This window comes from Oncorhynchus keta, chromosome 8 (genome assembly GCF_023373465.1).
Source record: "Oncorhynchus keta strain PuntledgeMale-10-30-2019 chromosome 8, Oket_V2, whole genome shotgun sequence".
Lineage (NCBI taxonomy): Eukaryota > Metazoa > Chordata > Actinopteri > Salmoniformes > Salmonidae > Oncorhynchus > Oncorhynchus keta.
This window is the reverse complement of record NC_068428.1, coordinates 38,371,374-38,398,239: the sequence shown is the minus strand read 5'-3', so window position 1 is coordinate 38,398,239 and position 26,866 is coordinate 38,371,374. Positions and strand designations below refer to the sequence as shown.

Below are 26,866 nucleotides of genomic sequence, written 5' to 3'. Positions count from 1 at the left end.
GGTTGCACGTTTAACATGCTGATAGAAATTTGGTTTAAACTGATTTAAGTTTCCCTGCACTCAAGTCCACTAGGAGCGCCGCCTCTGGATGAGCATTTTCCTGTTTGCTTATGCCTGAATACAGCCCATTGAGTGCGGTTTTAGTGTCATCATCAGTCTGTGGTAGTATGTAGACAGCTGCGGGAAAAAAAACAGATTAAAACTCTCTAGGTAGATAGTGAGGTCTACAGCTTATCATGAGATACTCTACCCCAGGCGAGCAAAACCCTATGCCAATGCTATCGTGCACCAGCTGTTGTTTACATATATGAATAGGCCCCCGCCCTGTGTCTTACCAGAGGCTGCTGTTCTATCCTGCCGTTAGAGTGTATCAAATCTTAATTTCATTCTCCGGCGAATGAAGGGGATCTGGGCCTGGTTGGGTGTCTGTTAGGGAATAAAGTTCCATTTGGGACACACTCTATGTGTCTCTTCCTGAGTTGCTGTGTGTAGAGTGGAAAAACACAGAGAAAGATCCGTTTTTGGTTTCTCAAGTTGACCGTATATGTCCAGGTTCATTTCGTAACCCCGGTTCTCTGAAGGAGAGAACAGGACATCAACATAGTTATGGGAACTAGGCTACATACTATGGAGACATATTGTTACAATATGGTGACGTCAAGTGGTGAACTGAAAAGAGAACTATATTTATCTATAGCTGGTAGCAAGGAGTATAAACTGTAGTATGTCGTTGTCTAAGGTTTAAGATTAGAAGTGAAAGCAGCAATAAACCCTAGATGCATATAAAGCACTTGAAGTAGACATTGGCATAGGGATTACTTAAACGCATCAGGGATATGAACATTCATGAATTAATCATAAGTAAATAGATTTTTTGATTGTATAGATAATGTCCATCTTAAGTGACTTTCATTGTCTGCTGAAGACTGATGCATGCTCTGAAATCACATTTATATTCTGAATTAGTTATTATACGTACTGTATACACATTTCTCTGCAGACAACATAGTAGGCCTAACAGTAAACTATTTTCATTTCCATGTCCTCTGCCTCAAGCTCAATATTTACCAGGGTATTATTGCTATCTTTGATGCTTTATCGTTTGTCTGTACAGTGTCTTATCTGCTTGTTCTTGGGATGATGAATGCAAGAGCAATCTGTCAGATGAAAAACCAAACAGTCAGTCAGTGAAGTAAACAGAGAGAAATAGTAAGTGTTGATTTAGACTAGACATAATCTACAGCGCGCTCACTGTCTGCCTCACTGGAAATACGCTTCTGTGTGTCTTCTTTCTCTCTCTTTATTTATATTTCTTTTGCTCCTTTCTTTCTTTCTTTCTTTCTTTCTTTCTTTCTTTCTTTCTTTCTTTCTTTCTTTCTTTCTTTCTCTCTCCCCCCTCTCTCTCTCATCTTGCCTCTGTATAGCATTGCTGTGCCCAGTCTTTTATGCCAAAGGGAAAATAACTCTCTGAACTGAATCACCCTAAAACACTGCCCTTTTTCTTTCTTTCTTTATTGGTTTCTTTATTTCTCCATCCATCCTTTCATCTCTCTCTCTCTCCCTCACTCTAGATCTCTCTGCCTCTCTCTCCCTCACTCTAGATCTCTCTGCCTCTATCTCCCTCACTCTAGATCTCTCTGCCTCTATCTCCCTCACTCTAGATCTCTCTGCCTCTCTCTCCCTCTGAAATCTCCACCGCCTTTATCCTCTCTCTCTCTCTCTCTCCCTCTCTCTCTCTCTCTCTCTCTCTCTCTCTCTCTCTCTCCCTCTCTCTCTCTCTACGTTGCTTTCTCTCTCCCTCGTTTGTTCGCTCTCTCGTTCTCTCTCCCTTTCTTCCTCTCCCTCTCTCCCTCCAGGATCAACAATAACCTCTCTTGTGTTTACATGTAGTCGGTCCAAAAAAACAACCCAAACCACCAGCAGCCTAGCCTGCTCTAGAGGCAGTCTATCCACCAGCAGTCTAGCCTGCTCTAGAGGCAGTCTATCCACCAGCAGCCTAGCCTGCTCTAGAGGCAGTCTATCCACCAGCAACCTAGCCTGCTCTAGAGGCAGTCTATCCACCAGCAGTCTAGCCTGCTCTAGAGGCAGTCTATCCACCAGCAGTCTAGCCTGTTTTAGAGGCAGTCTATCCACCAGCAGCATAGCCTGCTCTAGAGGCAGTCTATCCACCAGCAGTCTAGCCTGCTCTAGAGGCAGTCTATCCACCAGCAGTCTAGCCTGCTTTAGAGGCAGTCTATCCAACAGCAGCCTAGCCTTCTCTAGAGGCAGTCTATCCAAAAGCAGCCTAGCCTGCTATAGAGGCAGTCTATCCACCAGCAGCCTAGCCTGCTCTTTTGGTAGTCTATCCATCAGCAGTCTAGACTGCTCTAGAGGCAGTCTATCCACCAGCAGTCTAGCCTGCTCTAGTGGCAGTCTATCCACCACCAGCCTAGCCTGCTCTTTTGGTAGTCTATCCATCAGCAGTCTAGCCTGCTCTAGAGGCAGTCTATCCACCAGCAGCCTAGCCTGCTCTTTTGGTAGTCTATCCATCAGCAGTCTAGCCTGCTCTAGAGGCAGTCTATCCACCAGCAGTCTAGCCTGCTCTAGAGGCAGTCTATCCATCTCCCTCTCTCTGTGTTTCACAATCTCTCCTGCCCTCAGACCAGAAACTTGTGATTGGCTTATTGACAATGTGATATGTAGTCATGGCCAAAAGTTGTGAGAATGACACAAACATTAAATTCCATAAAGTTTGCTCCTTCAGTGTCTTTAGATATTTTTGTCAGATGTTACTGTGGAATACTGAAGTATAATTACAAGCATTTCATAAGTGTCAAATGCTTTTATTGACAATTACATGAAGTTGATGCAAAGAGTCAATATTTGCAATGTTGACCCTTCTTTTTCAAGACCTCTGCAATCCACCCTGGCATGCTGTCAATTAACTTCTGGGTCACACCCTGACTGATAGCAGCACATTCTTGCATAATCAATGCTTGGAGTTTGTCAGAATTTGTGGGTTTTTGTTTGTCTGGGATTAAGGTCTGGGGAGTTTCCTGGCCATGGACCCAAAATATAAATGTTTTGTTCCCCGAGCCACTTAGTTATCACTTTTGCAAGGTGCTCCATCATGCTGGAAAAGGCATTGTTTGTCACCAAACTATTCCTGGATGGTTGGGAGAAGTTGCTCTCGGAGGATGTGTTGGTACCATTCTTTATTCATGGCTGTGTTCTTAGGCAAAATTGTGAGTGAGCCCACTCCCTTGGCTGAGAAGCAACCCCACACATGAATGGTCTCAGGATGCTTTACTGTTGGCATGACACAGGACTGATGGTAGTGCTTACCTTGTCTTCTCCGGACAAGCTTTATTTCGGATGCCCCAAACAATCGGAAAGGGGATTCATCAGAGAAAATGACTTTACCCCAGTCCTCAGCAGTCCAATCCCTGTACCTTTTGCAGAATATCAGTCTGTCCCTGATGTTTTTCCTGGAGAGAAGTGGCTTCTTTGCTGCCCTTCTTGACACCAGTCCATCCTCCAAAAGTCTTCACCTCACTGTGCTTTCAGATGCACTCACACCTGCCTGCTGCCATTCCTGATCAAGCTCTGTACTGGTGGTGCCCCGATCCCACAGCTGATCCCACAGCTGAATCAACTTTAGGAGACGGTTCAGGCGCTTGCTGGACTTTCTTGGGCGCCCTGAAGCCTTCTTCACAACAATTGAACCGCTCTTCTTGAAGATCGTGTTGATCCAATAAATTGTTGATTTTGGTGCAATCTTACTGGCAGCAATATCCTTGCCTGTTTACATTTACATTTACATTTAAGTCATTTAGCAGACGCTCTTATCCAGAGCGACTTACAAATTGGTGCATACACCTTATGACAACCAGTGGAACAGCCACTTGCATCTAAATCTTGTTGGGGGAGAAGGGGGTGAGAAGGATTACTTACCCTTACTTACCCTATCCTAGGTATTCCTTGAAGAGGTGGGGTTTCAGGTGTCTCCGGAAGGTGGTGATTGACTCCGCTGTCCTGGCGTCGTGAGGGAGTTTGTTCCACCATTGGGGGCCAGAGCAGCGAACAGTTTTGACTGGGCTGAGCGGGAACTGTACTTCCTCAGTGGTAGGGAGGCGAGCAGGCCAGAGGTGGATGAACGCAGTGCCCTTGTTTGGGTGTAGGGCCTGATCAGAGCCTGGAGGTACTGAGGTGCCGTTCCCCTCACAGCTCCGTAGGCGAGCACCATGGTCTTGTAGCGGATGCGAGCTTCAACTGGAAGCCAGTGGAGAGAGCGGAGGAGCGGGGTGACGTGAGAGAACTTGGGAAGGTTGAACACCAGACGGGCTGCGGCGTTCTGGATGAGTTGTAGGGGTTTAATGGCACAGGCAGGGAGCCCAGCCAACAGCGAGTTGCAGTAATCAAGACGGGAGATGACAAGTGCCTGGATTAGGACCTGCGCCGCTTCCTGTGTGAGGCAGGGTCGTACTCTGCGGATGTTGTAGAGCATGAACCTACAGGAACGGGACACCGCCTTGATGTTAGTTGAGAACGTCAGGGTGTTGTCCAGGATCACGCCAAGGTTCTTAGCGCTCTGGGAGGAGGACACAATGGAGTTGTCAACCGTGATGGCGAGATCATGGAACGGGCAGTCCTTCCCGGGAGGAAGAGGAGCTCCGTCTTGCTGAGGTTCAGCTTGAGGTGGTGATCCGTCATCCACACTGATATGTCTGCCAGACATGCAGAGATGCGATTCGCCACCTGGTCATCAGAAGGGGGAAAGGAGAAGATTAATTGTGTGTCGTCTGCATAGCAATGATAGGAGAGACCATGTGAGGTTATGACAGAGCCAAGTGACTTGGTGTATAGCGAGAATAAGAGAGGGCCTAGAACAGAGCCCTGGCTCTGTGAAGACCTTTTTGTGCAAAGCAATGATGACGGCATGTGTTTCCTTGCCGGTTAACCATGGTTGACAGAGGAAGAACAATGATTCCAAGCACCACCCTCCTTTTCAAGCTTCCAGTCTGTTTGTTATTCGAACTCAATCAGCATGACAGAGGGATCTCCAGCCTTGTCCTCGTCAACACTCACACCTGTGTTAACGAGAGAATCAGTGACATGATGTCAGCTGGTCCTTTTGTGGCAGGGCTGAAATGCAGTGGAAAAGTTTTGGGGGGATTCAGTTCATTTCCATGGCAAAGAGGGACTTTGCAATGAATTGCAATTCATCTCATCACTCTTCACAACATTCTGGAGACTTTCTGCAGAAAGCGTTGTGAAAATTAATATTTGCGTCATTCTCAAAACGTTTGGCCACGACTGTACAGAATTACATAATTAGCAGTAATTTAATGTATTTCCAGATCACTCTAACTCTGCTAAAATGCATACAACACTGCATGTGGCATTTGCAAAGACTTAAATGACAGGGATAGTCTGTTATTATGAAGGTGACAGCTTCTAACATTTAATACCCGGAGCACAGACGATGCTGTTGTAGCAGTGTCCGCCAGGTGTTTTCTTCTTTTAATTAACATGCAGGGTGAATAACTGAATTGGAAGCCTCAGCCTTGTGGAGTCTCTAGGCCAGGTGTTGGTTATGTCTGTAATAGCTGCAGTACTGGGTCTGTCCTCTAGTACTAGGGCTGTTTAAAAGGCAGCGTTTCAAGCAGTCGGAACTGACACTAGTCATGATATCATGGTCTGGAGCTTCCTGGTGGAGGAGTCAAGCACAGAGAGCAGGTAATTCAGTACGTGGATATTTTATTCCATAGACTGTGATTCCACGACATGCAAAACTCCAGGGCGCATGAAACAACCCGTCCCAAAAATACACCGGACTAAAACCTGTCCCGGAAAAATACGGATCACATTCATACATTGATAACAGGAAACAAGCCCGCACAAATACCCAGCGGGCCTAGTGCCCTTAAGTAGCCTACAAACATCACTAACTCAAAACAGGTGTACCCAATTAAACCCAATAAACAGAAACAAACGGAAAGGGAATCGATGGCAGCTAATAGGCCGGCGAAGACGACCGCCGAGCCCCGCCCGAACAGGAAGAGGCACCATCTTCGGCGAGATTCGTGACACCTGGACCCATATACACTCTTGCTTTCTTTCTTTCTTTCTTTCTTAAACTAAAAAAAGTATGCTTTACTTATTCAATATAGTTCAAGTCCAACTTTATTAGTCGTATGTATGCTATACGCGTGGTATACATCGTCCAATGAAATGCTTTGTTTTAGGTTCCTTCTCGACAATGCAACAACAATTAGAAATAATACAAGATAAGAATATGAACATAAAGTCAATGACTCAGTAGAATAGAATAAACATTTTAGCATTAGTATAATGCAGGAAGGGACAATATAAAGTCCAATATTTACACATGTATTTACATGAAGGGGAGATGGGGGGGCAAGTGTATAAACTGAGCAGTATAGTAACAGTCTGGTTGCAGAGGTTGTGTGTGTGTGTGTGTGTGTGTGTGTGTGTGTGTGTGTGTGTGTGTGTGTGTGTGTGTGTGTGTGTGTGTGTGTGTGTGTGTGTGAGAATCAGACCAGGTGGTCTGTCCAGTTCAAATGTTCCGCAGTCTGATGGCTTGTAGATAGAAACTGTCTCTGAGCCAGTTGGCATCAGACCTCATGCTCCCACAGACTCCTCTTCTAATCCCCTGTGTCTCCATGTCTCCTCTCTCAATTTCTTCTATCTGACGGTCTGACTAAAAAGCCCCATACAAAGAGATCTCAGTGGAAGATCATAATCAGTCTGCTACCATGGAGATCTCAGTGGAAGGTTATAATCAGTCTGCTACCATGGACATCTCAGTGGAAGGTTATAATCAGTCTGCTACCATGGAGACCTCAGTGGAAGGTCATAATCAGTCTGCTACCATGGAGACCTCAGTGGAAGGTCATAATCAGTCTGCGACCATGGAGACCTCAGTAGAAGGTCATAATCAGTCTGCTACCACGGAGATCCCAGTGGAAGATCATAATCAGTCTGCTACCATGGAGACCTGAGTGGATGGTCATAATCAGTCTGCTACCATGGAGACCTCAGTGGAAGGTCATAATCAGTCTGCTGCCATGGAGACCTCAGTGGAAGGTCATAATCAGTCTGCTACCATGGAGACCTCAGTGGAAGATCATAATCAGTCTGCTACCATGGAGACCTCAGTGGATGGTCATAATCAGTCTGCTACCATGGAGACCTCAGTGGAAGGTCATAATCAGTCTGCTGCCATGGAGATCTCAGTGGAAGGTCATAATCAGTCTGCTGCCATGGAGATCTCAGTGGAAGGTCATAATCAGTCTGCTACCATGGAGACCTCAGTGGAAGGTCATAATCAGTCTGCTGCCATGGAGATCTCAGTGGAAGGTCATAATCAGTCTGCTGCCATGGAGATCTCAGTGGAAGGTCATAATCAGTCTGCTACCATGGAGACCTCAGTGGAAGGTCATAATCAGTCTGCTGCCATGGAGATCTCAGTGGAAGGTCATAATCAGTCTGCTACCATGGAGACCTCAGTGGAAGGTCATAATCAGTCTGCTACCATGGAGATCCCAGTGGAAGGTCATGATCAGTCTGCTACCATGGACATCTCAGTGGAAGGTTATAATCAGTCTGCTACCATGGAGACCTCAGTGGAAGGTCATAATCAGTCTGCTACCATGGAGACCTCAGTGGAAGGTCATAATCAGTCTGCTACCATGGAGATCTCAGTGGAAGGTTATAATCAGTCTGCTACCATGGAGACCTCAGTGGAAGGTCATAATCAGTCTGCTACCATGGAGACCTCAGTGGAAGGTCATAATCAGTCTGCGACCATGGAGACCTCAGTAGAAGGTCATAATCAGTCTGCTACCACGGAGATCCCAGTGGAAGATCATAATCAGTCTGCTACCATGGAGACCTGAGTGGATGGTCATAATCAGTCTGCTACCATGGAGACCTCAGTGGAAGGTCATAATCAGTCTGCTGCCATGGAGACCTTAGTGGAAGGTCATAATCAGTCTGCTACCATGGAGACCTCAGTGGAAGATCATAATCAGTCTGCTACCATGGAGACCTCAGTGGATGGTCATAATCAGTCTGCTACCATGGAGACCTCAGTGGAAGGTCATAATCAGTCTGCTGCCATGGAGATCTCAGTGGAAGGTCATAATCAGTCTGCTGCCATGGAGATCTCAGTGGAAGGTCATAATCAGTCTGCTACCATGGAGACCTCAGTGGAAGGTCATAATCAGTCTGCTGCCATGGAGATCTCAGTGGAAGGTCATAATCAGTCTGCTGCCATGGAGATCTCAGTGGAAGGTCATAATCAGTCTGCTACCATGGAGACCTCAGTGGAAGGTCATAATCAGTCTGCTGCCATGGAGATCTCAGTGGAAGGTCATAATCAGTCTGCTACCATGGAGACCTCAGTGGAAGGTCATAATCAGTCTGCTACCATGGAGATCCCAGTGGAAGGTCATGATCAGTCTGCTTCCTTCTTAATGCGTTTGAGCCAATCAGTTGTGTTGTGACAAGGTAGGGGTGGTATTCAGAAGACAGCTCTATTTGGTAAAAGACCAAGTCCATATTATGGCAAGAACAGCTCTCCGGAAAATGTAGAGAACATTGAAAGTATCTTCAAGTGCATTCGCAAAAACAATCAATCACCATGATGAAACTGGCTCTCATGAGCATCGCCACGGGAAAGGAAGACCCAGAGTTACCTCTGCTGCAGAGGTATAGTTACCAGCCTCAGAAATTGCAGCCCAAATAAATGCTTCATAGAGTTCAAGTAACAGACACATCTCAACATCAACTGTGCCTTCATGGTTGAATTGCTGCAAAGAAACCACTACTAAAGGACACCAATAATAAGAAGAGACTTGCTTGGACCAAGAAACACGAGTAATGGACATTAGACCGGTGGAAATCTGTCCTTTGGTCTGATGAGACTAAATCTGAGATTCTTGGTTCCAACAGCTATTTCTTTGTGAGACGCAGAGTAGGTGAACGGAGGATCTCGCATGTGTGGTTCCCACCGTGAAGCATGGAAGAGGAGGTGTGATGGTGTGGGGGTGCTTTGCTGGTGACAATGTCTGTGATCTATTTAGAATTCAAGGCACACTTAACCAGCATGTCTACCACAGCATTCTGAATTTGATGTCTTCACTATTATTCTACAATGTAGTTAATAGGAAAAATAAATAAAAACCTTTGATTGAGTAGGTGTGTCAATCTTTTGATTGGTACTGTAGTTCATGTCCTCTTCTCATGGGAGGTGATGACACAGTCCTCTTCTCATATTGGAGGTGATGACACAGTCCTCTTCTCATGGGAGGTGATGACACAGTCCTCTTCTCATATTGGAGGTGATGACACAGTCCTCTTCTCATGGGAGGTGATGACACAGTCCTCTTCTCATGGGAGGTGATGACACAGTCCTCTTCTCATGGGAGGTGATGACACAGTCCTCTTATCATGGGAGGTGATGACACAGTCCTCTTCTCATATTGGAGATGATGACACAGTCCTCTTCTCATGGGAGGTGATGACACAGTCCTCTTATCATGGGAGGTGATGACACAGTCCTCTTCTCATATTGGAGATGATGACACAGTCCTCTTCTCATGGGAGGTGATGACACAGTCCTCTTCTCATATTGGAGGTGATGACACAGTCCTCTTCTCATGGGAGATGGTGACACAGTCCTCTTCTCATGGGAGGTGATGACACAGTCCTCTTCTCATGGGAGATGATGACACAGTCCTCTTCTCATGGGAGGTGATGACACAGTCCTCTTCTCATGGGAGGTGATGACACAGTCCTCTTCTCATGGGAGGTGATGACACAGTCCTCTTCTCATGGGAGGTGGTGACACAGTCCTCTTCTCATGGGAGGTGATGACACAGTCCTCTTCTCATGGGAGATGGTGACACAGTCCTCTTCTCATGGGAGGTGATGACACAGTCCTCTTCTCATGGGAGATGGTGACACAGTCCTCTTCTCATATTGGAGGTGATGACACAGTCCTCTTCTCATGGGAGGTGATGACACAGTCCTCTTCTCATATTGGAGGTGATGACACAGTCCTCTTCTCATATTGGAGGTGATGACACAGTCCTCTTCTCATGGGAAGTGATGACACAGTCCTCTTCTCATGGGAGGTGATGACACAGTCCTCTTCTCATGGGAGGTGATGACACAGTCCTCTTCTCATGGGAGGTGATGACACAGTCCTCTTCTCATGGGAAGTGATGACACAGTCCTCTTCTCATGGGAGATGATGACACAGTCCTTTTCTCATGGGAGATGGTGACACAGTCCTCTTCTCATGGGAGATGATGACACAGTCCTCTTCTCATATTGGAGGTGATGACACAGTCCTCTTCTCATGGGAGGTGATGACACAGTCCTCTTCTCATGGGAGATGATGACACAGTCCTCTTCTCATGGGAGGTGATGACACAGTCCTCTTCTCATGGGAGGTGATGACACAGTCCTCTTCTCATATTGGAGGTGATGGCACAGTCCTCTTCTCATGGGAGGTGATGACACAGTCCTCTTCTCATGGGAGGTGATGACACAGTCCTCTTCTCATGGGAGGTGATGACACAGTCCTCTTCTCATGGGAGATGATGACACAGTCCTCTTCTCATGGGAGGTGATGACACAGTCCTTTTCTCATGGGAGGTGATGACACAGTCCTCTTCTCATGGGAAGTGATGACACAGTCCTCTTCTCATATTGGAGGTGATGACACAGTCCTCTTCTCATGGGAGGTGATGACACAGTCCTCTTCTCATGGGAGATGATGACACAGTCCTCTTCTCATATTGGAGGTGATGACACAGTCCTCTTCTCATGGGAGATGATGACACAGTCCTCTTCTCATGGGAGATGATGACACAGTCCTCTTCTCATGGGAAGTGATGACACAGTCCTCTTCTCATATTGGAGGTGATGACACAGTCCTCTTCTCATGGGAGGTGATGACACAGTCCTCTTCTCATGGGAGATGATGACACAGTCCTCTTCTCATGGGAGATGATGACACAGTCCTCTTCTCATGGGAGGTGATGACACAGTCCTCTTCTCATATTGGAGGTGATGACACAGTCCTCTTCTCATGGGAGATGATGACACAGTCCTCTTCTCATGGGAGATGATGACACAGTCCTCTTCTCATGGGAGGTGATGACACAGTCCTTTTCTCATGGGAGGTGATGACACAGTCCTCTTCTCATGGGAGATGGTGACACAGTCCTCTTATCATGGGAGATGATGACACAGTCCTCTTCTCATATTGGAGGTGATGACACAGTCCTCTTCTCATGGGAGGTGATGACACAGTCCTTTTCTCATATTGGAGGTGATGACACAGTCCTCTTATCATGGGAGATGATGACACAGTCCTCTTCTCATGGGAGATGATGACACAGTCCTCTTCTCATGGGAGATGATGACACAGTCCTCTTCTCATGGGAGGTGATGACACAGTCCTCTTCTCATATTGGAGGTGATGACACAGTCCTCTTCTCATATTGGAGGTGATGACACAGTCCTCTTATCATGGGAGATGATGACACAGTCCTCTTCTCATGGGAGATGATGACACAGTCCTCTTCTCATGGGAGATGATGACACAGTCCTCTTATCATGGGAGATGATGACACAGTCCTCTTATCATGGGAGATGATGACACAGTCCTCTTCTCATATTGGAGGTGATGACACAGTCCTCTTCTCATGGGAGATGATGACACAGTCCTCTTCTCATGGGAGATGATGACACAGTCCTCTTCTCATATTGGAGGTGATGACACAGTCCTTTTCTCATGGGAGATGATGACACAGTCCTCTTCTCATGGGAGATGATGACACAGTCCTCTTCTCATGGGAGATGATGACACAGTCCTCTTCTCATGGGAGATGATGACACAGTCCTCTTCTCATATTGGAGGTGATGACACAGTCCTCTTCTCATATTGGAGGTGATGACACAGTCCTTTTCTCATGGGAGATGATGACACAGTCCTCTTCTCATGGGAGATGATGACACAGTCCTCTTCTCATGGGAGATGATGACACAGTCCTCTTCTCATGGGAGATGATGACACAGTCCTCTTCTCATGGGAGATGGTGACACAGTCCTCTTCTCATATTGGAGGTGATGACACAGTCCTCTTCTCATGGGAGGTGATGACACAGTCCTCTTCTCATGGGAAGTGATGACACAGTCCTCTTCTCATGGGAAGTGATGACACAGTCCTCTTCTCATGGGAGATGATGACACAGTCCTCTTCTCATGGGAGATGATGACACAGTCCTCTTCTCATGGGAGATGATGACACAGTCCTCTTCTCATGGGAGATGATGACACAGTCCTCTTCTCATGGGAAGTGATGACACAGTCCTCTTATCATGGGAGATGATGACACAGTCCTCTTCTCATAGGAGGTGATGACACAGTCCTCTTCTCATGGGAGGTGATGACACAGTCCTCTTCTCATGGGAGATGATGACACAGTCCTCTTCTCATGGGAAGTGATGACACAGTCCTCTTCTCATGGGAGATGATGACACAGTCCTCTTCTCATGGGAGATGATGACACAGTCCTCTTCTCATGGGAGGTGATGACACAGTCCTCTTCTCATGGGAGATGATGACACAGTCCTCTTCTCATGGGAAGTGATGACACAGTCCTCTTCTCATGGGAGATGATGACACAGTCCTCTTCTCATGGGAGATGATGACACAGTCCTCTTCTCATGGGAGATGATGACACAGTCCTCTTCTCATATTGGAGGTGATGACACAGTCCTTTTCTCATGGGAGATGATGACACAGTCCTCTTCTCATGGGAGATGATGACACAGTCCTCTTCTCATGGGAAGTGATGACACAGTCCTCTTCTCATGGGAGGTGATGACACAGTCCTTTTCTCATATTGGAGGTGATGACACAGTCCTCTTCTCATGGGAGGTGATGACACAGTCCTCTTCTCATGGGAGATGATGACACAGTCCTCTTCTCATGGGAGATGATGACACAGTCCTCTTCTCATGGGAAGTGATGACACAGTCCTCTTCTCATGGGAGATGATGACACAGTCCTCTTCTCATGGGAGATGATGACACAGTCCTCTTCTCATGGGAGATGATGACACAGTCCTCTTCTCATGGGAGGTGATGACACAGTCCTCTTCTCATGGGAGGTGATGACACAGTCCTTTTCTCATATTGGAGGTGATGACACAGTCCTCTTCTCATATTGGAGATGATGACACAGTCCTCTTCTCATATTGGAGGTGATGACACAGTCCTCTTCTCATGGGAGGTGATGACACAGTCCTCTTCTCATGGGAGGTGATGACACAGTCCTCTTCTCATGGGAAGTGATGACACAGTCCTCTTCTCATATTGGAGGTGATGACACAGTCCTCTTCTCATATTGGAGGTGATGACACAGTCCTCTTCTCATATTGGAGATGATGACACAGTCCTCTTCTCATGGGAAGTGATGACACAGTCCTCTTCTCATATTGGAGGTGATGACACAGTCCTCTTCTCATATTGGAGGTGATGACACAGTCCTCTTCTCATATTGGAGGTGATGACACAGTCCTCTTCTCATGGGAGATGATGACACAGTCCTCTTCTCATGGGAGGTGATGACACAGTCCTCTTCTCATGGGAAGTGATGACACAGTCCTCTTCTCATATTGGAGGTGATGACACAGTCCTCTTCTCATGGGAGATGATGACACAGTCTTCTTCTCATATTGGAAGTGATGACACAGTCCTCTTCTCATGGGAGATGATGACACAGTCTTCTTCTCATATTGGAGGTGATGACACAGTCCTTTTCTCATGGGAGGTGATGACACAGTCCTCTTCTCATGGGAGGTGATGACACAGTCCTCTTCTCATGGGAGGTGATGACACAGTCCTCTTCTCATGGGAGGTGATGACACAGTCCTCTTCTCATATTGGAGGTGATGACACAGTCCTCTTCTCATGGGAGATGATGACACAGTCCTCTTCTCATGGGAGATGATGACACAGTCCTCTTCTCATGGGAGATGATGACACAGTCCTCTTCTCATATTGGAGGTGATGACACAGTCCTCTTCTCATGGGAGATGATGACACAGTCCTCTTCTCATGGGAGATGATGACACAGTCCTCTTCTCATGGGAGGTGATGACACAGTCCTCTTCCCATGGGAGGTGATGACACAGTCCTCTTCTCATGGGAGGTGATGACACAGTCCTCTTCCCATGGGAGGTGATGACACAGTCCTCTTCTCATGGGAGGTGATGACACAGTCCTCTTCTCATATTGGAGGTGATGACACAGTCCTCTTCTCATGGGAGGTGATGACACAGTCCTCTTCTCATGGGAGATGATGACACAGTCCTCTTCTCATGGGAGATGATGACACAGTCCTCTTCTCATGGGAGGTGATGACACAGTCCTCTTATCATGGGAGGTGATGACACAGTCCTCTTCTCATGGGAGATGATGACACAGTCCTCTTCTCATGGGAGGTGATGACACAGTCCTCTTATCATGGGAGATGATGACACAGTCCTCTTCTCATGGGAAGTGATGACACAGTCCTCTTCTCATGGGAGATGATGACACAGTCCTCTTCTCATGGGAGATGATGACACAGTCCTCTTCTCATGGGAAGTGATGACACAGTCCTCTTCTCATGGGAAGTGATGACACAGTCCTCTTCTCATGGGAGATGATGACACAGTCCTCTTCTCATGGGAAGTGATGACACAGTCCTCTTCTCATGGGAGGTGATGACACAGTCCTCTTCTCATATTGGAGGTGATGACACAGTCCTCTTCTCATATTGGAGGTGATGACACAGTCCTCTTCTCATGGGAGGTGATGACACAGTCCTCTTCTCATGGGAGGTGATGACACAGTCCTCTTCTCATATTGGAGGTGATGACACAGTCCTCTTCTCATATTGGAGGTGATGACACAGTCCTCTTCTCATGGGAGATGATGACACAGTCCTCTTCTCATGGGAGGTGATGACACAGTCCTCTTCTCATGGGAGGTGATGACACAGTCCTCTTCTCATGGGAAGTGATGACACAGTCCTCTTCTCATATTGGAGGTGATGACACAGTCCTCTTCTCATATTGGAGGTGATGACACAGTCCTCTTCTCATATTGGAGGTGATGACACAGTCCTCTTCTCATGGGAGGTGATGACACAGTCCTCTTCTCATATTGGAGGTGATGACACAGTCCTCTTCTCATATTGGAGGTGATGACACAGTCCTCTTCTCATGGGAGGTGATGACACAGTCCTCTTCTCATGGGAGATGATGACACAGTCCTCTTCTCATGGGAGGTGATGACACAGTCCTCTTCTCATGGGAAGTGATGACACAGTCCTCTTCTCGTAGGAGGTGATGACACAGTCCTCTTCTCATGGGAGGTGATGACACAGTCCTCTTCTCATGGGAAGTGATGACACAGTCCTCTTCTCATGGGAAGTGATGACACAGTCCTCTTCTCATGGGAGGTGATGACACAGTCCTCTTCTCATGGGAGGTGATGACACAGTCCTCTTCTCATATTGGAGGTGATGACACAGTCCTCTTCTCATATTGGAGGTGATGACACAGTCCTCTTCTCATGGGAGGTGATGACACAGTCCTCTTCTCATGGGAGGTGATGACACAGTCCTCTTCTCATATTGGAGGTGATGACACAGTCCTCTTCTCATATTGGAGGTGATGACACAGTCCTCTTCTCATGGGAGATGATGACACAGTCCTCTTCTCATGGGAGGTGATGACACAGTCCTCTTCTCATGGGAGGTGATGACACAGTCCTCTTCTCATGGGAAGTGATGACACAGTCCTCTTCTCATATTGGAGGTGATGACACAGTCCTCTTCTCATATTGGAGGTGATGACACAGTCCTCTTCTCATATTGGAGGTGATGACACAGTCCTCTTCTCATGGGAGGTGATGACACAGTCCTCTTCTCATATTGGAGGTGATGACACAGTCCTCTTCTCATATTGGAGGTGATGACACAGTCCTCTTCTCATGGGAGGTGATGACACAGTCCTCTTCTCATGGGAGATGATGACACAGTCCTCTTCTCATGGGAGGTGATGACACAGTCCTCTTCTCATGGGAAGTGATGACACAGTCCTCTTCTCGTAGGAGGTGATGACACAGTCCTCTTCTCATGGGAGGTGATGACACAGTCCTCTTCTCATGGGAAGTGATGACACAGTCCTCTTCTCATGGGAAGTGATGACACAGTCCTCTTCTCATGGGAGGTGATGACACAGTCCTCTTCTCATATTGGAGGTGATGACACAGTCCTCTTCTCATATTGGAGGTGATGACACAGTCCTCTTCTCATATTGGAGGTGATGACACAGTCCTCTTCTCATGGGAAGTGATGACATATGATTCATTTTGTAACCGTGACATGATTCAACGCCTACTTCTTTATGTGAAGGGATTGTAATTGTGTCATGTTTTAACTGTCAAATATGACAGATTATACAATGGACTTCCTGCTTGTGTCAATGATATGCTTTTCATGGAGACCATGCATCTTTGTGGGTTGTGGTTCCATTCCTTCCAGGGTCACCATATGTACTAATGCATGTTTCAACTTCAATGTCTACACTTGTATGTCTTGGGTAAGAGCCTTGAATATAACCTAAACTTACATCTATTCTCCTCTCTACTTCCAGCAAGAGAAGAGAACGTGGCAACGTTCCGTGGTTCTGAATACTTCTGCTACGACCTGTCCCAGAACCCCATCCAGTCATCCAGTGATGAGATCACACTCTCCTTCAAGACGTGGCAGAGGAACGGTCTCTTGCTCCACACAGGGAAGTCTGCTGACTATGTCAACCTGGCCCTAAAGGACGGGGCGGTGAGCCTGGTCATCAACCTGGGCTCCGGGGCCTTCGAGGCCATTGTGGAGCCCGTCAATGGGAAGTTCAACGATAATGGCTGGCACGACATCAAGGTCACACGCAACCTCAGACAGGTAACCATGGAGACTGAGCAGACATAGGTTCACGACTGGTATTGATTAGTTGTAGTAATATATTAATTGGTTGGTATTAGTGTCGTGGGTTTATGTTGTTAAATTAGTGTTTACCTTTGTTTACAATTTATGTATTATATTAGATTAATGTTTATTTTTATATAGCACCTTTTCCAAGTGACCTAAGCACTTTAGATAGTTGTCAAAGATGTTGCGTTGAGAAATATTAGGAGAGAGACATTATGAATTTGTGTAGTATTGAAGTATTATCAGTATGGTTAGGTAGTGTTTTCACGTCTATTTATAACCCCTAGCAGTGACTATGTGAATAAAGAAGCACAGACTGCATAGTGATTGATAGTGGTGGAGCAGCTACCATGGCTCTCTGTTCCTCTCTGTCTCTCCTTATCATGTGTTGCTTTTGAAGACTTACCCTATTCTCTTCATTTAAACGTATACTACTTTGTTTTATTCTTGACTAAGCTGACACTTCTATCAGGAGCCTTGTCGAAGAGTCACTATCTTGTTGACTTCAGAAGTAGCTGTTTTCCTTTAAACAACTAGATGTTGCTCCTCTGTATAGCTACAGAAACTACAAGGCAGGGTTTAAGACGCACATTAACTCGGGACAATGGAGGGACTTCGGGTGACAGACAATAGGAAGGAGCCTTCTGTTGGACATTTGTTTCAGATCAGTGGAGCATCTTATTCAAATCGTATAAATGGATGTTAAAATGGCATCTGATAGGTCCTTGTAAGCGTAGATAGTTCAGAGTACACATCAGAATACTAGAATGGACATGAACATTCTTACGTTGGGATCAAGGTCAGCCATTTTTGGTCAGAGAGTTGGTTAACCATGGTTTGGCAGTGCTGTAATGAGACAGTGTGTAAAATAATGAATTGGAAGAATGTATCTGTAATGTATGTTTGCTCGGTGGCCAGTTTTAAAGAAATGATTCTCTTCATTTTTCTAAGTAACTGTCAACGTGCCAACATTCCATTCAGCGTTGGACTTGTAACCGAAAGGTTGCAAGATCGAATCCCCGAGCTGACGAGGTAAAACTCTGTCGTTCTGCCCCTGAACAAGGCAGTTAACCCACTGTTCCTAGGCTGTCATTCTGCCCCTGAACAAGGCAGTTAACCCACTGTTCCTAGGCTGTCATTCTGCCCCTGAACAAGGCAGTTAACTCACTGTTCCTAGGCTGTCATAGTTAAATACTATGATACCTTAGTTAAATAAAGGTAAAATAACTTGCCTAGTTAAATAAAGGTAAAATAAAAAAATAAAAAAATCCAGTCAATCCACAGCCAGACACTGGCTGAAATCAGTTGATGACAGGACTTAGACAAGATGCACATGCAACAAGTACTGATATTGTATCATATAATAACACTCACAGCTTTCCAAGAAAAATGTAGACATTTATGGTATTTTTACATATATTTTTGAGGCTATTTATACAGACAATTGGTATAAAACCTGAATAAACTGTATTTATAATGATATGACAATTTCTTTGGTAATATGACAATAATTATATTTCACAATGTCTGATATTTCACGTGCCTTACTTTTTATTTTCCTGCATAGGTCAAATCAGGATTATGCCTCTACTGCCATTCATTCCAATGCTACGTGCTGTAACTAGGACTGTATTCTATTCTAACATTGTTACTCAACTGAACTTTAAGAAGTAGGGCTGTAAACTGGATATATACTTGCACTATAAGAGTGAAAGCACAGTGAGAAAAGCAGGTAGCTGTTTGTTTGTGGTGAGGGAGTGAGTGGAAAGGGTTTCTTCAGTGAAAGGGTTTCTTCAGCCAGTACTATGGAGATGAAGAGAGGTGGAAAAGTAAGTAAAGTGTTCATTTCCTGCCACTAAGAGGTTGTTAAAGGATGTAGCCACTAGCTAGCTACCACTGAAGGAACACTGACTCACAGACCAGAGGCTAAGCTAGGGCTCTTTTTTTGCTCCTTCACTCTCTCGCTCTCTCTTCCTCTTCCTCTTCTCTGTCTGTCTTTCTTTACCTTTCCGCCAGTCTATCTCCCTCTCTTTGGGAAGACATGCTTCGTTAGACTAACATTTACCTTTCATGAAATACTAAGTCATTGTATTAACTTACTAACGAACAGTTATCTGAACAACTAACTAACATACTAACTAACTATCATCCTGCTTCTCCTACGTCATTGTTTTTTATTTTGGTTTCTTTCTTCTCCCATCCCTTATTAACAACCGTTTTGTTCACTATTCTTTTGATTTCCTTTCTTCCCCTTTTCCGGAAAGCAATCAGGCATTGGACACGCTATGGTAAACATACTGCATTGTCTGGTAGATATCATTCTTATTGTCTTTTTTTGGGTTTGCCGTGTGTCCCTCCCCCCTCTTCTTTTTCTTTTTATAATTTCAATTTCATCCTAGACACATCTTATCAAACAATGAGGAAATGGGTTTGTATTACCAACAGCTTCTTCAGTTCTCAATATCCTCTCTGGCCTCTCAACCTCTTCCCCACCCCTCCCCCCCTCCACTTTTTTCAGTCCGTCTTTTACTTCTTCTTTTATTCCTCATCGCTACGAAGTTCACAGAGGTTCTTCGAGTCTCAAATAAACCACCAGATTCTCCCTCTGACCTTTGATCTTTTGTCAGGGATGCATGAAAAATTGATGTTTTTTTTTCCACCAAATAAAAATCTCAACATTTTTTGTGAGGACCGTCGCCACCCAAGAACTGAGAGAATCTCTGCCACAATCCAAAACAACAAGAGTGAATCTTCAACAAGCCAGCAGCCGCCAAAACTCCGGTCCGGGCTCTAAAATGCTAAACAGAAACAAAATGGCGACCCCTTTCTTTACCGGATCTCTGACAGTTGTTTCCAACACACTCTGGCGCATGGCATGCCCACCACCGCTCATCAATGCCTTTTCATCTCCTGACCACTGAAATCATATGACTTTTACACTTTCACCCTCCTCAGCCATAACCACTAACACTTCACTTTCACGTTCACTCACCTTCAACCTATCACTCTATATCACTGTCCTGTCCCCCCACCCCTTCCCTGGATGTTGTGCTGGTAGCATGCTGGTTACAGTGGTGTCTGTGTGTTGTGGCTAACATTACACCCTCCCCCTCCTGATCCCCTTGACTTGATTGGTGGAGGTACCCAGTCTCCCGATTGGCTTGATCATGCCTTGTATGACATCAAATCATTTATACCCCTTACATGTCAAAGTTATTTGTGTTTCTGTTAACTTCTGAAGAATGAAAACCTTGGTTTCCGCATTTGTGAAGTTGTGTGATAATCCTCCCTATGTAATGCATGTGCGTGTATAAGGCCGAGTGTGTGTGACTGAGAGTGTGTGTGTGTATATGATTGTGATGTTTTGTTTAGTTACAAATTGAACCCAGAAACCTAAGACAAGTACAAGCAATTTGTCCTTGGCAATTTGTCCATTTTTACTAACCCTCTCCTAACCTGAACTATCCAAACCGAATGAGATTCCATTCTCTTACCCCCATCAAAAGATAAAGAAAATGTGGTCCTCTGCTCTGACATATTTTCTTCATCTGTCCTGTGAACCTACCTATTACTAAACCCATTAAATACTACCTCAAACGCTGTCTGAACCAAACTCTCAAACTATTGCTCCAAGGTACAAACCTACTAGGTACTATCTACTACAGTGGCTTCAGAAAGTATTCACACCCCAACACTTTTTCCAACTTTTGTCGTGTTCCAGCCTGAGTATTTTATCATTAGCCTACACACGACACGCCGTGATGTCAAAGTGGAATCATGTTGTTAGACATTTTTATAAATTAATAAACTATTAAGAGTCAATAAGTATTCATTTGTTATGGCAAGCCTAAGGAAGTCACATAATGAGTTTCATGGACTCACTCCATGTGCAATAATAGTGTTTATTATGATTTTTTTCTGTAACTCACACATACAACTATCTGTAAGGTCCCTCAGTCGGACAGTGAATTTCAAAGAGAAATTCCACCACAAAGACTGGGGAGGTTTTCCAATGCCTCACAAAGAATGGCACCTATTGATAGATACCAAAATTAGACACTGAATATCCCTTTGAGCATGGTGAAGTTATTAATTACATTTTGGATGGTGTATCAATACACCCAGTCACTAACAAGATACAGGCGTCCTTCCTAACTCAGATGCCGGAGAGGAAGGAAACCACTCAAGGATTTCACCATGAGGCCAATTGTGACCGAGTTTAATGAGTGTAATAGGAGAAAACTGGATGGATCAACAATATTGCAGTTACTACCTGCACAGAATAAGGCACTAAATTAATGCTGCAAAAATAGTGGCAAAACTATTGACTTTTTGTCCTGAATATGAAGTGTTATGTTTGGGGCAAATCCAATAGAACACATTACTGTGTACTAAGCACAGGCAAAATCCTAAAGGAAAGCCAGGTTCAGTCTGCTGTCCACCAGACACTGGGAGATGAATTCACCTTTCAGCAGGACAATAACCTACAACACAAGGCCAAATCTACACTGGTGTTGCTTACCAAGAAGACAGTGAATGTTCCTGAGTTGCCACGTTAGTTTTGACTTAAATCTACATGAAAATCTATGGCAAGATCTGAAAACGGTTGTCTAGAGATGACCAACAACTAATTTGACAGAGCTTGAAGAATTTAGAAACAAATTATGGGCCAATGTTGCACAATCCAGGTGTGGAAAGCTCTTAGAGACATACCCAGAAAGACTCACAGCTGTAAGGTGCTTCTACAAAGGATTGACTCAGGCGTATGAGTGCTTCAGTAAATGTAATACTTGTGTTTTTCATTTTCAATAAATTTCCAAAACATTTCTCAAAACATGTTTTCTATTTTGTCATTATCGGTTATTGTGTGTAAATGGGCGAGAAAATAAATATATTTTAGCCATTTTGAATTCAGGCTGTAAACACAATAAAATCTGGAATAAGTCAAGTGGTCTGAATACCTTCTAAAGTCACTGTAGCTACTAGTTACGATATACTAGGAACTAGCTACTAGCCCAGGTGATCTCAGTCAGGAGTAAAATACATAGATATAGTCCATTAGGTCATATCAGACCAAGGAGAGAGGTGTGTGTATCCTATACATACTGAACAAGCAGTTCCACCTCAGCGACTAATGCCTTGGCTTTGGTATGTGCTACCCTATAACAGGTGACCATCTCTGTGGATGGGATCCTCACCACAACAGGCTATACCCAGGAAGACTACACCATGCTGGGGTCTGATGACTTCTTCTACGTGGGTGGGAGTCCTAGTACGGCTGACCTACCTGGTTCTCCTGTCAGCAACAACTTCATGGGATGTCTGAAAGAGGTAGGTTTAGGTTAGGGGGACACATACACATACACACACACACAAATGCAAACACACACACACACACAAACCCCATCCCGCCCACACACAGACACACACATCCACTAAGCTAGTCAGAGCGGTTGAATTACATATGTAAAATCAGCAAGGTTGTCCTCCGCTAAGCAGCAGCAGCAGCAATGAGAAATGAAATTGCATTATCAATGAAAGCTGCTGAGCTGGCAGACCGGGGAAGTGCTCAGCATCCATTCAATACTTCTCAGCTTAATCTAATTTACAACATTCACAGCAGTTAGTTGTGTGTTAGAAAATGGCCCCCGAATACTTTCCTGTCATATGTCATTTGCAGTCTAAACTTGACTGTAGTAAAGCAGTGGATTACTGTACTCCAGTCCTAGTGCTCACTACCAAGAAAGGGCATGTTGGTGTGATAGGACACAACCTATTGTTGTTGTTCTAGGATATTTTAAATATATATATAAAACATGTACTAAAATGTACTTTAGAATGTACATGAATGTACTAAAATGTACTTTAGAATGTACATGAATGTACTGAAATGTACTTTATAATGTAATAAAATGTGATTTAGAATGTACTAAAATGTACTTTAGAATGTACTACAATGTACTAAAATTAACTTTAGAATCTACAAAAATGTACTTTAGAATGTACCGCAATGAACTTGTGGTTGTTTCACCTAGTCTCCCCTTAAGATGGATGCCCTACCTGTTAGCCACTCTGTATACGAGTGTCTGGGAAAATGAATGAAATGTTTGAAAAAGAAAAGGAGAGCTCACTGTAGGAGCTCAGATCCAATAGATGAATAAACAACGTTTGGACAGTCAAGCGGTCTTCATCAGGATATAATGACAAGCACTGCAGGTCACTAGTTTATACAGTTTGAAAGGACACAGGTGTCAGTAATCATGGCTGGCTGGGACTTGATTTCATTGGTCGATTTACAGATATAAATAGAACACGTAAAAGCATGAATGGATTACATACGATCATTGATACAATGTGGCCTATAAAATATCCATGTGGCCTATGTTGCCACATTGTATCTATGATTGTATGTAATCAATTCATGCTTTTTATGTGTTCTATTTATATCTGTAAGTTGACCAATGAAATCAAGCCACAGACGACCATGAGAACAGACACCTGCGTGTCCTTTCAAACTATATAAACAAGTGACCTATAGTTTTTGTCGTTACACCCTGATGAAGACAGCTTGGCTGTCCAAATGCTGGTTATTGATTTATTGCATCTGAGCTCCTAGTGTGCGTCTCTACTTTACTTTTTCAAGTGTTCTACTCCACTAGCCAGCACCTCTCGTAAACAGGTGTTCTACTCCACTAGCCAGCACCTCTCGTAAACAGGTATTCTACTCCACTAGCCAGCACCTCTCGTAAACAGGTGTTCTACTCCACTAGCCAGCACCTCTCGTAAACAGGTGTTCTACTCCGCTAGCCAGCACCTCACGTAAACAGGTGTTCTACTCCGCTAGCCAGCACCTCTCGTAAACAGGTGTTCTACTCCGCTAGCCAGCACCTCTCGTAAACAGGTGTTCTACTCCACTAGCCAGCACCTCACGTAAACAGGTGTTCTACTCCGCTAGCTAGCACCTCACATAAACAGGTGTTCTACTCCACTAGCTAGCACCTCTCGTAAACAGGTGTTCTACTCCGCTAGCGAGCACCTCTCGTAAACAGGTGTTCTACTCCGCTAGCTAGTGTAACAGAAAAACTTTAAACCGTCCCCTCGCCCATACCCGGGCGCAAACCAGGGACCTTCTGCACACATCAACAACAGTCACCCACAAAGCATCGTTACCCATCGCTCCACGAAAGCCGCGGCCCTTGCAGAGCAAGGGGAACTACTACGTCAAGGTCTCAGAGCAAGTGACGTAACCGATTGAAACACTATTTAGCGCACACCGCTAACTAAGCTAGCCGTTTCACATCCGTTACACTCACCCCCCTTTTGACCTTCCTCCTTTTCCCGCAGCAACCAGTAATCCGGGTCACGGCACCAATGTAACAGAATAACTTTAAACCGTCCCCTCGCCCATACCCGGGCGCAAACCAGGGACCTTCTGCACACATCAACAACAGTCACCCACGAAGCATCGTTACACATCGCTCCACGAAAGCCGCGGCCCTTGCAGAGCAAGGGGAACTACTACTTCAAGGTCTCAGAGCAAGTGACATAACCGATTGAAACGCTATTTAGCACACACCGCTAACTAAGCTAGCCGTTTCACATCCGTTACACTAGCACCTCACATAAACAGGTGTTCTAATCCACTAGCCAGCACCTCACATAAACAGGTGTTCTACTCCACTAGCCAGCACCTCACGTAAACAGGTGTTCTACTCCGCTAGCTAGCACCTCACATAAACAGGTGTTCTACTCCGCTAGCTAGCACCTCACATAAACAGGTGTTCTACTCCGCTAGCCAGCACTTCTAATAAACAGGTGTTCTACTCCGCTAGCCAGCACCTCACGTAAACAGGTGTTCTACTCCGCTAGCCAGCACCTCTAATAAACAAGTGTTCTACTCCGCTAGCTAGCACCTCACGTAAACAGGTGTTCTACTCCGCTAGCCAGCACCTCACGTAAACAGGTGTTCTACTCCGCTAGCCAGCACCTCACGTAAACAGGTGTTCTACTCCGCTAGCCAGCACCTCTCGTAAACAGGTGTTCTACTCCGCTAGCCAGCACCTCACGTAAACAGGTGTTCTACTCCGCTAGCCAGCACCTCACGTAAACAGGTGTTCTACTCCGCTAGCCAGCACCTCTAATAAACAGGTGTTCTACTCCGCTAGCCAGCACCTCACGTAAACAGGTGTTCTACTCCGCTAGCTAGCACCTCACATAAACAGGTGTTCTACTCCGCTAGCCAGCACCTCTAATAAACAGGTGTTCTACTCCGCTAGCTAGCACCTCACATAAACAGGTGTTCTACTTCGCTAGCCAGCACCTCACGTAAACAGGTGTTCTACTCCACTAGCCAGCACCTCTCGTAAACAGCCTCAGATAAACAGGTGTTCTACTCCGGTAGCCAGCACCTCACGTAAACAGGTGTTCTACTCCACTAGCTAGCACCTCTCGTAAACAGGTGATCTACTCCGCTAGCTAGCACCTTTCGTAAACAGGTGATCTACTCCGCTAGCTAGCACCTCTCGTAAACAGGTGATCTACTCCGCTAGCTAGCACCTCTCGTAAACAGGTGATCTACTCCGCTAGCCAGCACCTCACGTAAACAGGTGATCTACTCCACTAGCTAGCACCTCTCGTAAACAGGTGATCTACTCCGCTAGCCAGCACCTCACGTAAACAGGTGATCTACTCCACTAGCTAGCACCTCTCGTAAACAGGTGATCTACTCCGCTAGCCAGCACCTCTCGTAAACAGGTGATCTACTCCGCTAGCTAGCACCTCTCGTAAACAGGTGATCTACTCCGCTAGCTAGCACCTTTGGCTCTGTACTCCAGCACAATACATTATTTACCGTTCATTTCTATTGGGCCCAAATAATCTGAAACACAACCAAAACAAACAGGAAATGCATCCAACAAGTTTGTAGAGTCAAGCTTGATTATTTAATTCATATTTATTTAACTAGGCAAGTCAGTCAAGAACAAGTCCTTATTTTACAAAGACGGCCTACCCCGGCCAAACACTCCCCTAAACCAGGCAACATAACGCCACCCGATGGGACTCCCAATCACTGCTTTTTGTGATAAAGCCTGGGATTGAACCAGCGTCTGTAGTGATACCTCTAGCACTGACATGCAGTGCCTTAGACTGCTGTGCCACTCGGCAGGAGGGTGGTAGGAATATGGGACTAAATCCTGAACTTTTGACTACTTTATTACACATATAAGTTAATTTTGTCCCAAAAACTACGTACAGAAAATGCTGTAACGGTTCACCCCATATAAACGGAATAATTTACAAACCTCATTACATCTTGAATCTTTGGTGCCAACAGGGCAGTTTAGAACACTGATGAGGGATGAATTCACTGAGGTCTGCAAGTGTTTTAGGGATTGTAAAAATGTATTTGTTTTGTTTAAATGTCTTGTAGTTTACACATTCCCCCCTGTCTCCCAGTCCCCCGGTCCCCCCTGCTTTCTAATTACACCCAGAGACCCGGTCCCCCCTGCTTTCTAATTACACCCAGAGACCCGGTCCCCCTGTCTCCCGGTCCCCCTGTCTCCCGGTCCCCCGGTCCCCCGTACCCCCCTGCTTTCTAATTACATCCAGAGACCCGGTCCCCCTGTCTCCCGGTCCCCCTGTCTCCCGGTCCCCCGGTCCCCCCTGCTTTCTAATTACACCCAGAGACCCGGTCCCCCTGTCTCCCGGTCCCCTTGTCTCCCGGTCCCCCCGGTCTCCCGGTCCCCCTGTCTCCCGGTCCCCCCGGTCCCCCGGTCCCCCTGTCTCCTGGTCCCCCGGTCCCCCCTGC

At 45.5% G+C, this 26,866-nt stretch overlaps 1 protein-coding gene across 13 annotated transcripts in view; it reads left to right on the top strand.

Annotated features, from left to right (window-relative positions):
• The window catches only part of LOC118378319 (neurexin-3b-like), a 778,567-nt gene that overhangs the window by 151,603 nt on the left and 600,098 nt on the right, over window positions 1-26,866 (top strand). For all 13 annotated transcript variants that reach the window (XR_008141146.1, XR_008141145.1, XM_052524146.1 and 10 more), the window contains 2 exons: window positions 16,730-17,031; window positions 22,228-22,389. Coding sequence is in view for 11 of the 13 variants with exons in the window: in XM_052524146.1 (XP_052380106.1) it covers window positions 16,730-17,031; window positions 22,228-22,389 (464 nt within the window). In the remaining 2 variants the exon portion in view is untranslated. The remainder of the gene's footprint in view (window positions 1-16,729; window positions 17,032-22,227; window positions 22,390-26,866) is intronic.